At 37.8% G+C, this 10,696-nt stretch overlaps 2 protein-coding genes across 2 annotated transcripts; one reads left to right on the top strand and one right to left on the bottom strand.

Moving 5' to 3' along the window:
- Positions 1–336: 336 nt before the first annotated feature.
- Positions 337–3,980, top strand: LOC131793071 (uromodulin-like). The gene is made up of 4 exons (XM_066174826.1): positions 337–649; positions 906–1,055; positions 1,171–1,293; positions 2,810–3,980. The coding sequence occupies exons 1-4, from the start codon at positions 337–339 to the stop codon at positions 3,184–3,186; spliced, it is 963 nt and encodes a 320-aa protein (XP_066030923.1). The 3' UTR covers positions 3,187–3,980.
- A 190-nt stretch (positions 3,981–4,170) lies between these two features.
- Positions 4,171–6,971, bottom strand: LOC131794616 (solute carrier family 25 member 32-like). The gene is made up of 5 exons (XM_066158611.1): positions 6,871–6,971; positions 5,992–6,084; positions 5,379–5,437; positions 5,039–5,089; positions 4,171–4,517 (listed from the first exon to the last, which is right to left on the bottom strand). The coding sequence occupies exons 1-5, from the start codon at positions 6,934–6,936 to the stop codon at positions 4,445–4,447; spliced, it is 342 nt and encodes a 113-aa protein (XP_066014708.1). The 5' UTR covers positions 6,937–6,971; the 3' UTR covers positions 4,171–4,444.
- Positions 6,972–10,696: the final 3,725 nt, after the last annotated feature.

The following is a 10,696-nucleotide window of genomic DNA, read 5'->3' as shown; positions in this document are numbered from 1 at the left end:
GGACGGTCATGATATGTTTTGTATCGCCAAAATGCCGCCACTCATAATTCCCAAATAACTGCAAGAGATGTAAAAGTTACGAATATCAAAGAGCTGCGGATGAACAAAGGTGTAGCGACTCCAACAGTAGTAACATTTAATAGACATGTAGTTGACTTACAACCGATTCAGAATGGATTTCTTCATTTCTCTTCCGCTTGTTTGTTCGCCTATTTTGGGGGGCATTTTGTTTGATTACTTGTTTGGTTTGGTTTGTGTTAAATCAATGGGCCAGAAAAAAACGCTCAATGCATATTCCTAAATAACGTATACTTTCCAATTTCAGCATCAGTGGCAATGGCGAGGAATTCAAGCTTCCTAATCCTATTGGCCTCTTTGTATCTCATGGACTTCGCTATTGCCAAAATTCCGTGCAAGACAGAAGTTAGCTTACCTGGTATGGCTCTCAAAGGATTCGTCTTTAAAAAGGTCCCAGTAACAGCTCCTCATGTATGCGATATCACCTGCGAGAGAGAAACGATATGTCAAAGCTACAATTATGTAATTGGGGAAAAGTCCTGTGAATTGAACTCCCGAACCAAGGAAGCAAGGCCCGAGAATTTTCAGCCAGATGATTTACGCTTTCACATGGGACGCATTAGTGGTAGAAGTATGTATCCGGTTTAGTTTATTTTACATACAAATCTTTCTCAGTGAGTTCCCAGTAAGACCTCGCTACTTTCCAAGAGCTAGGGTCTGATTGCTTTGTTATTAAATAGAGTCAGTGTCTTAAAGCAAAATTCGCCTTCCATGCTCTTAATTATTGTTATTCCATGTTTAGCCCATGCAAATATATTTTCAGATCTAATCTGTTTTGCAACTTCTATTACCCTTAAACCATTAATGAAGTCATGTCTATATATTAGCCCCCTTAGGATCTATTCCCGAATTACCAGCGCTGTCGTGCCAAGAGATAAAATTAAGTGAAGGTAAAGACAGCATCAGTAAAAATTACTGGTTGGATCCAACTAATGTCGGGAGCTCAAAGTTGGTTTACTGCGACATGATTTTGGAAGGTAAGTCAGTATACCAAGAACAGAATTTACGCAGCGTTTGGTCTACCTTTGCCCCAGCCTTTTGTGAAATGTTTTCACCTTGTCTCAGTGTTTTCTTCGATTAATTTTCAATTAGACATCGATGAATGTAAAGGCAGCAATAACGTTTGTGACGAAAATGCAAACTGCTCCAATACTGTTGGGTTTTATAATTGCACCTGCAAAGAAGGATTTATTGGGGATGGACGCTCGTGCTCAGGTAAAATAGTTACAGGCATGCCGAGGTAAAATATTTAATATTTTTCCGCCTAAAAAACACTGATTGTATATTTGAGCTATCAACAATCGAATGAGTGAATAATAGACCAATGATAGCTTGCATGCTATATCAGAGAAGCCTTAGCATTAAACGACGCAATTTTAGCAGGAACTACTGTCCTACGATTGCTAAGTTTTGTTTTTTTTAAGCAACATTACCCATACATGTTTATGCAAGGAGCTGCCATGATCTACATCCGGTTTTTTCAGAGCCATCATGTTAAGAGATTAAAAAAATATATTGGAGAAGAGAATATAATATGTAGGTTGCACGTTTCAAAAATCTAGTTCGTTAACGACGAAAAAGTGAAAGCTTGTACTTATTATTTGAAATGATTAAAGTAATTACAAATCGTTAGGTGACAAAAATAAAGTGCAAAATGCATTTACGGTTTCTCAGATATTGACGAGTGTAAAGGAAATCACTCCTGTCACGTAAATGCTACCTGCAATAACACCCTTGGATCACATGTATGTGAATGTCAGCCTGGTGAAAATCACTTGACTCTGATGATGACTTCCGCTCAGGTTGTCGAAACGTCAGTCACCAATACCGACAACAGTCCTTCTCAGGACTACACTCACCCGGACGATCAAACTACACTATTACGAAAAAAAAAAAAAAAAAGGAAATCAGTCGCCTCCAACTCGGAATTACAAACTTTTCTCGTGTCCTCACAACATCCCGCGTGGGTTATCTCGACAGTAAACTGATAGAAAGAGTGATGAATAGAGGGGGTAAGTCTCCAAAGAAACTGTGGTGCTGCGTCGGTGTGAGAGTATAAAAAGGTACTTAGGTAGTATCACCCGAGTCGATGACGTAAATTGGCCACCGTAAAGAGTTTTTAAACACTCGAAACGCCAGCCTCGTAACTATTACGGTGGTCATTTTACATTATTACCTCAGTTGATGAAACCAAATTATCTCACGAATAAGATTCGTGGCAAATGCTAAAATTAAAAATAAGGAAAAGGGGAAAGGAAAAAACTTTTACAGGAATGAGATGCTGACTCCTGAAGAGATTGTATATTTTTTCTCTGACCTTATCTGGCCAAGTCTTCAACAACTTATTTTTTTTACTATGTACGTTCTCTCTCAGACGTTGACGAATGCAGCGAGGCCCATCCCTTCGAAATAAGCAAATGCCATCCGAATGCATCTTGCACTAATACCCAGGGCTCATACAACTGTTCTTGCAATCCTACGTTTATTGGAGATGGTTTTGATTGTGAAGGTTAGTTTGGTTTTTGAAGGCGATGAAATTTTTATTTTGTTTCCCACCTTGAACGTAGCAGTAAATTGCTTAGATGCACAAGTGAATGTATGCCCACAGTTCCAGCTGGACTTTCGGTAATCTGCCTCTTCTCCTCGTCGAACTAACTAACTTGAAAAATGTCAACAAAAAAATGTTATCTTTGTTACTACAACCTTTTTTTGTAATGTTTATTTCATTTAGTAGCCGACCCATGTTATAATTATCAAATCCTGAGTGATGCCAATAGAAAGAGCAGTTACGTTACACCGGATTATGGAACATTTTTGTGTGACAACTTACTACCCGAGGGATGGTATCGTTTTGTGGGAGCTGCAGGAACAAGAATGCCAACAACGCGTGTGCCAGCATACAGATGTGGTACATACTGGTCAGGCTGGTTGGATGGTGCTCATCCTACAGTGGAAGATGGTTACGTTCTTCGGACGGTCTGCTTTAGTGATCACTCTGCTGGTTGTAAATACTCAATAACTATTTCTGTAAAAAACTGTGGATCCAACTTCATCTACAAACTTGAACACCCACCTGGTTGTCTCTCACGCTACTGTAGTACAGACTGAATGTGAAGCAAATATGCTTCGTGTAGTATGAGGACTAATAAATCGCTCCGTAGGTACATGTGTACAAGGTTTTGACATGCGACGTATTCAACTTTTCTTCTCTATCGTCAACATTATCAGTAGATTTTAACTTTGGCGGCAAACAAGTATTTATTTCATTAGAATGATAATTCTCATCGGATAGCCTTTGTCATTGAAGAGAGAATTGCCTGAAGGATCTTTAAAATAATCTTCAAGTAAAGTCACTTTGGTCACTTTGTGGCTCAGCTTCTTTAGTGGTGTAAATATGAGGGCATCGTGTATACTATCTTATAATTTAACAAAAACTGTGTATCGCTTTGTAAATACATTTAGCTTACACGGATTATTTTCAGCCGAGTTTCATAAAACGAACACGACAGTGAATGTTAAGGGCAGTGTAGTCTATGGGTCACAATAGGTTCTCGATACCACTCATCTAATGAAAGGTTATGTGAAAGACTCTTCAAATTCACTTGATAGCAATCGCGAAAGAGTAGCTTTCACCATTTTTTAGTGGAGTTAATGTCAATAACTAGGAAAAAATATCAACAACAACAAGGAAATTTTCGGGCAAATGCATGAAACCAGAACCAAGTGAAGTAAAAAAAGAGCCATCGATCAAAACTGTTTTTAAATTTACATCTCAATGATTCAGTAACGAATCGTTGTTGAGATTCGTGGAGAAAGTTGTTGAAAAAGATTTTAACGTAAGGAACAGAAAAAGGAAACTAAGGTAATAATATTTTTAACAAAATATTGAACATTTTTCTTGATCAATTGCAAGTAATTTTCACAAGTAGCGTTTGAATTATTTAATGGTAATTAAAAAAAAAAAACCTTGCAAAAAGGCATCTCTTGTACCTCATGCCTTTGTTAGTGCTAAGGGGATGTACATAAATATGATACCCGCAAGGGACAGGGGGGGGGGGGGGGTTCTTTATAAAAGAACGATGGGAGAAATCATTATTATCCTTATGACCTGAGAATAGTAATGGATACCTCTTGCATTGTTGTACATAAATTGCTCTGAAAAAAATTCGTATTCACATGCTGCTGGTATATGAAGTTACCGATAAAATGTATAAACGCACTGGCGGTTAACTTCGCACGGTTAATATATTTTTTCATAAATGAATCCGTCGGAACTGTTGCAGAATAAAGCCTGGTAACAAAACCCCGTGCTGTAATATTGCCCATCGTCTCCCGTTGCCGGATTGCATTATTTATCCTGTCGATGTCATTTGTCCGGCAGAAGGAAGTGAATAACGTTTTCGTACACCACAAATGTGAGTGCACATGCTGGCGTTACTCTAAAAAGAAACAAAAACAACAACAATCAAACAGACAATACACAGTAAAGTCAAAAATGAACCTGTTTCCATCAATTACGGTTTCAGGGTTTCTTCTACAGCGCTTCTTTGCTGGATTCCCAAAATTTGAAAAAAAAAAAAAAACAGAAAACCGCTAAAACTCACACTAACGCACAAAAACTTGTGATAACGATAAGTATCTTAATTATTTCACAGTATTCGAACATGTAACTGACGAAAACAATGACATGACACCTACTCCGAATTTTATAGCCTGTATCTATCGCCTGTCTCTTCCTCCCAGTTTCTCACAGACTAGAATGTGCAAATAAGTTCAAACACCTTATGGGGGTACCCCATCTCTTAAGACCCTTTTCTTTACAAAGCGCCACATAAAATTAAAGATGGGAGCCCACTAAGCCCTGTTGGCCAATTATAGATTATACATTGCGGTTTAACACATAAAACTAACTAGCAAATCTACTTGCATCATCAAATTTATCTTTAACACTCTGCCTTACCTGAGGACACTGGGAATTAATCCTCTGTAAAATCCTGTTACTCCTTCATGCCTAAGATTTTGAAAAGAACCTGCCGTGAGAAGAGGCCAGAAAAAGAAGAATACCTTCTTTTGTGAAAATGTAGACTTTACCATTAAGCCGTAAGTCAATCCGAAATGGATTCAGTACTCAAACAAGCTGGTTTCAGTTCTCCGCCAATTTTGGTCCAGTTTTTCGTCAAATTGTTTCAAACGGGCAAAACATGTACCTCTTTTTAATGTAGAGAGTTGGAAACTAGAGATGGAAAGCTAGTCTGTGACGTATCGAAAACTTTAAGTTCTCATATCAAGTTCCAACTTACCTGAAAGTCTTACTAATCACATCCAACGCGCCTTTGTATTCCACCATCGTGTACTGATTCTTTAAAAAAGTAAAATTCATGAACAGTAAATGACAGCAGGAAACAGTAAATACTGAACGATTTAACAAAACATACTTGCTCAGAGACAGCTCCTGATATATTCAATTGGTTTTAGCTAATTTTATAGGCACAGAATCAAAACTTTACGCCATGCGTTCCCATGACCATCTTGGATCCGTGTTTCTTAAGAGGAATGGAAAGAGTGAAAGAGGGTGAAAGCTACTCTCCCTCGTGAGATTTGGTATTTATACTCATTGTAGGGTTTCCCTGGTCTTTTGTTAGTGCCCATTTGAACCACTGGGAGGGGGGATGTGTGGGGCTAGCGAATCTTTTCCCAAGGAACCGACACAATGACCTAACTGAGGCTCGAGGATCGAGCACAGGCCACATCAACCTGGAGTCCAGTAAACCAACCGATGAGATCACCGGCCTGAAAACTAAAAACAGCCTTAAACTACAAGTTTATTTCAAGATAATAGCATACAAAAGTAAAACGAAATCTAAATCAATGTCAAAAGGTTAATAATTTGCTAAATGAATCTCCCATTCTAACCTGAAGTCTTGCTCTAACCACTTGATAAGGATATGTCGCTGTTGCGGCGAAAATTTTCGACAGTGAAGCCATTACAAGGTACTCAGTTGAACTCTATGAAGAAAATGAAAGTTAGCAAAACATAAATTAGAGAGCAAAACACGTTATATAAAAAAAAGAACTACTATATTTTCAGCACTTCGGAGTAATTCCCAAGATAACCCACGGTTACATAATAATAACCGTCATCCTATTAGTACCTTCCTACCAGCCACATGTACAACAAAGGTAATAAAGGTTGTCTTTTGGACGTCAGTTGTAGCTTCAAAATGCTGACGCTCGTCATGGAGGACTACTGCTCAAGATGAGAAGCCAAAAACTTCCCCCACCCTTCCCTCTCTCGTGTTCTCCTTTTACATTCGCCACTGGCCACTACATGTGTTCGTGTTAACCCTTTACACCCTAACATCAATATCCATCTTCTCCATACTGTTCTCTGTACATTTCCAAAGATACTAACAAGGAAAATTTCTTAAACAGTCAAGAACTTTTTCGGTGGCTGAATATTTCCTCTATTCTCATGACCTCCATGTGTGATTCAGAGGTGATATTATAAGGAGAAGTTAGATGTCAGTCAATATTGGGGGGGGGGGGGCAAAGGGTTGATTCTTATCAATCCTTCTGGGTGGAGAGGGGAGTTGAGAGAAAAGTTTCGTTCCAGTAAATGACAACACTTCAGTCATCCACCCTAAGCTATTAACATGATCAGAGTAAAAGCACTTCACATATTTTGTATGTCAAGGATTAAGATCAAGAGTTTCTTGTTTGCTAACTCGGTTGAATTTGTGAGCTTTAACGCGTATACAGTCAACTATACAGACACGTGCAGACAGTATTCACCAGCTTCTTGTTGATTGGTGTTCCAAAATATTGACTGTAGCCTTTCTTCAGCTCCTCATAGGCCATGAATTGCAGTGCTCCGTGTGATACGCCAAAAATACCTGGAACGTAACCCTGGTCAAGTAAAATATAATGATATGAGCAAACTTCATGTTCCATCCAAACACATAAACTCAGGTAAACTCTAAGCTAGGCAAAGATAGCGAGGTCTTAACTCTAAGACTGATGTTTGTGCTTCTCTTTTGTTCTTGCTCTTTCCTTTCCTTTTTCTCTTTTTGATTGTTTTTTTTATTTCCTCCTTTTTTTAAGGAGGTTTGAAAACCACTGTTGGCTTAGTGCATATGCAGCAACCAAAACATACTAACTACAATATTAAAATGTTTTACATTAAGTCTCAAAAGTGAATATCAAAGACATAATTGTGATTGCATCATGCAGACCTACATCTGTAAGATACCTAAAGTTCTCTGCAATCAGAGTACCAAACAATGAGTCACTTAAAAAAATAGGCCCAATGTATTGGTGTACAGTTTTCAAATTGTGCTCCATAAGAACACTTTTACACTTCCACTATTGAATCTCCCATGTACATTTAAGAGATAAATACTATATATATATATATATATATTATGAAAGGAAAAAAGGACGTAACTACATTTCCCGACAAGCCTGTTTCGTGAATCGCTTCACTCTTCAGGGGTTTAATGAAAGAATATTTATGTGACTATCGTTTATATACTAGGAAAATTTACATAATACGCGGTAATTATGCAAATTTTCCTAGTATATAAACGATAGTCACATAAATATTCTTTCATTAAACCCCTGAAGAGTGAAGCGATTCACGAAACAGGCTTGTCGGGAAACGTAGTCACGTCCTTTTTTCCTCTCATAATATTTATTCTGCTCTGCTTCAACGTATTGAGCACTGTTCCACGCGAAAATCGACTTGCAGACTTCCTATATATATATATATATATATATATATATATATATATATATATATATATATGTATGTATATATATATTTAATAATTCCTCTATTATACTACATTTTATTCCATTATTTTTTTTGTACTTAAGCTCAAGGTATTAAGGTACACATGGAGCGGTACACACCACTTGTGACTTTTTGGATTTGGTTGACTTTATTAGAGACCAATACCCTGCATACTTCACCACAAGACCAGCACACACAGTCAAAATAATCTCAATTTTTAACTTGATCAATCAATCAAAAAGCTGTCAACAGATACATATCAAGGTTACCTTCTATAAACCTCTCAACCACTCATGTCTCCACAACTTTAACAGAGCATCTGTAAGGATCAAGGAGTACAAAATATGTCATGCATCTGGATTTCAAGTAAGTGAGGAGTTGGTGAGCACAATTACATGCACCACCACCTTGATTCCAGTTCGATTCCCTCACAGTGAAATTGTGATTGAGAAAAGTATCAAACAATTCATTATTCAAAAATTCGTTTGTACTGAGGTTTTTGTGTTTTTTTCAGCAAGGGAATCAGAATACTAGAGACATAAGTGAGTTTTGACCACTCATATTGGGTTTGTTAGGTAACCTGGCACAAACCACCAAAAAGTTAATTCATCATTCTAATTAGCAAATAGATGGACCTTAATCGTTGGAAAGTAAGTCAACGTGATATAACTTAAAACTTTTCCTAAAATGATCTCAAAAATAACGGAAAACAGTCGGTTACTCGCCAAACATACAATTATCTATTTGTTTAAAATTGATCAGCGCACTAGAATGAATGTGGAAAGGGCATCGAATGAATTAATGTCTGATAACATTTCGCACCGTGAACACGACCCTGAGAGTGACGCTAAATGCGCACGCTTCAAACTTCGAGTCTCTCAACAGAGACAAACACCCTGTCCCAGATGCTTTTGTCGAAACATATTCACAATTCTTTCATTAAATTTTTTTCGAATATCTGTGGTTCTTAACAATAGAAACAAAACAAGATTATAAAGACTGCCTCGAAAAGCTCGTCCGTGGAAAAGCACCAAAGTTTGCCCGAGAGGTTTGAAATTTCAGAATTCAGACCACCTGTACATGCTCTAAAATTCAAATTCAAATAAAAGATTCTTTAGGACTAGAATTTATTAGAATCACACAATTCAAACTTAAATTAGCCATTTCAAATAAAATTTTGTTCACAATTTACCTCCTATTCAGTTCAGTTGCCTGTCACAGTTAAACAATGTTAAAAAGATTGAGCAACCCCGCGTAGAAAAACAAGCAACCCAGAAAAAGATGAGAGCGAGTCTCTATTAGTATAAAAGTTTCGTGTTCAAATGATGATCATTCATAGCTTTCAGGACCTGTCACGTCTCTCAATTAACTTAGCCAATTTGGTAAAGGTATCCTCGCGAGTTAGCATCACCAGGTAAGCACATCTCTAAAATATCACCTTTGATTGCCATCCACAGGAGGCCTGTGTATTTGTCTTAACACGATGATGGTCAAAATCCAGTTTCGTGCTAACTTCCCTCTACGCTTTTGAGGTTTCGCGTTGCCTTGAAAGGAATCAAAAGGAAAAACAAAAGTGGGCATACTGTCGTGAGGGAACTTGCTCTCTTTCTGTGCGTGTTGAGGGCGGAGCGGTCTTTAAGACTAACATACATATTTAAAAAAAGCTATTGATAGCGTTCATGTAAGTTTCGGCAAAAACAGAATCATGAGGTTCAGTTTGGATAAATGATTCGAGACAACTTTTCTCTCCACTTTTGATAACTGAGTTTAGTCAAAAAATATATTATGAGAATAAATGGTAAGAGGATGAAGTTAAAATTGCTTGACCGATCGTACTACTTTTCTGTTTTTAGAAGTGCAATCTTCAGGACTTACTTATCTTCAAGCCGCACAGGTGTTCTCAGTTGGTTGCGATTTGCGTCCACGGGGCGTTTTACCTACAATAGAAACTTCATAAGGAGGTTTGGGCAATTTCCATCCTCTAAAATGGTAAAAAAATAAACGTCCTTCATTCATCAAAATTTCAAATTCGTAATATTTCGTCACGAAACCACAGGGACTTTTCTTTAGTAGGTTAACTCATCATTCTGAAATGTTTGAGGGCACTCGTTTTTGAGCAGAGGTGAAATATGTGACCCTCCAAGGGATTTTAAGGAATAAGGTGAACGCACGCACACGGTACGCTCACACGCTACTTCAAAAGAACTAGCTTTAACACGTGAGCTGCGTGTTAGTTACTTAACTCATTAATTTACAACTGGCAGCCATTGTCTTGCTTTGCACGGTAGAAGCAAAGAACGTGTGGAGATCTTGCTCGCAACTTTGCACGATACAACACAGTGACCGTGACAATTTTATAACACGCCTTTAAAAGTTAAAGTTGCTTTCGATTTGTACAAAGAGCCGGAAATCTGGGCTTATTAAGAGAGTGTCTCTGTAAGAGCGGTCCGGTCGATTTTGCTTGACACACGGATTTCGCTCGTTTCTCGTGTGTTGTAAGACATTCATGTACCTATACTAAAACCACAATCAGTTTGATCGGATCTCTTTATTTTTCAGAGTTTTACGGAAATTAAATTTCACTCGAGCGAAGGCTTGTCGTCACACTTTTCAAGACTTTAATTTCATACAACTTTGGAGGACAATTTACAAAAAACTACGGAACTCAGCAAAAAACAAATACCACAGCCATGTATATTGACTCTATCTTATCTATCGAGGCGACTTTCGTAAACATCACGTTTCAATCAAGGAAACAGGGAGACTTGAATGACACCTTATCGGTTCGCCTAAATCAAACACGCCAAAACCGATCAAATTCAAGGT

This window comes from Pocillopora verrucosa, chromosome 11, assembly GCF_036669915.1.
Source record: "Pocillopora verrucosa isolate sample1 chromosome 11, ASM3666991v2, whole genome shotgun sequence".
NCBI lineage: Eukaryota > Metazoa > Cnidaria > Anthozoa > Scleractinia > Pocilloporidae > Pocillopora > Pocillopora verrucosa.
Note: the sequence above shows the minus strand (reverse complement) of the source record. Positions and strands in the feature narration are given on the sequence as shown.

Excerpts from the sequence above, each read along its gene's own strand:
- LOC131794616 (XM_066158611.1), bottom strand. The coding sequence starts at position 6,936 with ATGGCCTATGAGGAGCTGAAGAAAGGCTACAGTCAATATTTTGGAACA. Across the intron at positions 5,090-5,378 it reads GTGATTAGTAAGACTTTCAG|GCATGAAGGAGTAACAGGAT; the intron begins GTAAGTTGGAAC and ends TCAAAATCTTAG. Across the intron at positions 4,518-5,038 it reads TTAATTCCCAGTGTCCTCAG|AGTAACGCCAGCATGTGCAC; the intron begins GTAAGGCAGAGT and ends GTTTCTTTTTAG.
- LOC131793071 (XM_066174826.1), top strand. The coding sequence starts at position 337 with ATGGCGAGGAATTCAAGCTTCCTAATCCTATTGGCCTCTTTGTATCTC. Across the intron at positions 1,056-1,170 it reads CTGCGACATGATTTTGGAAG|ACATCGATGAATGTAAAGGC; the intron begins GTAAGTCAGTAT and ends ATTTTCAATTAG. Across the intron at positions 1,294-2,809 it reads GGATGGACGCTCGTGCTCAG|TAGCCGACCCATGTTATAAT; the intron begins GTAAAATAGTTA and ends TATTTCATTTAG.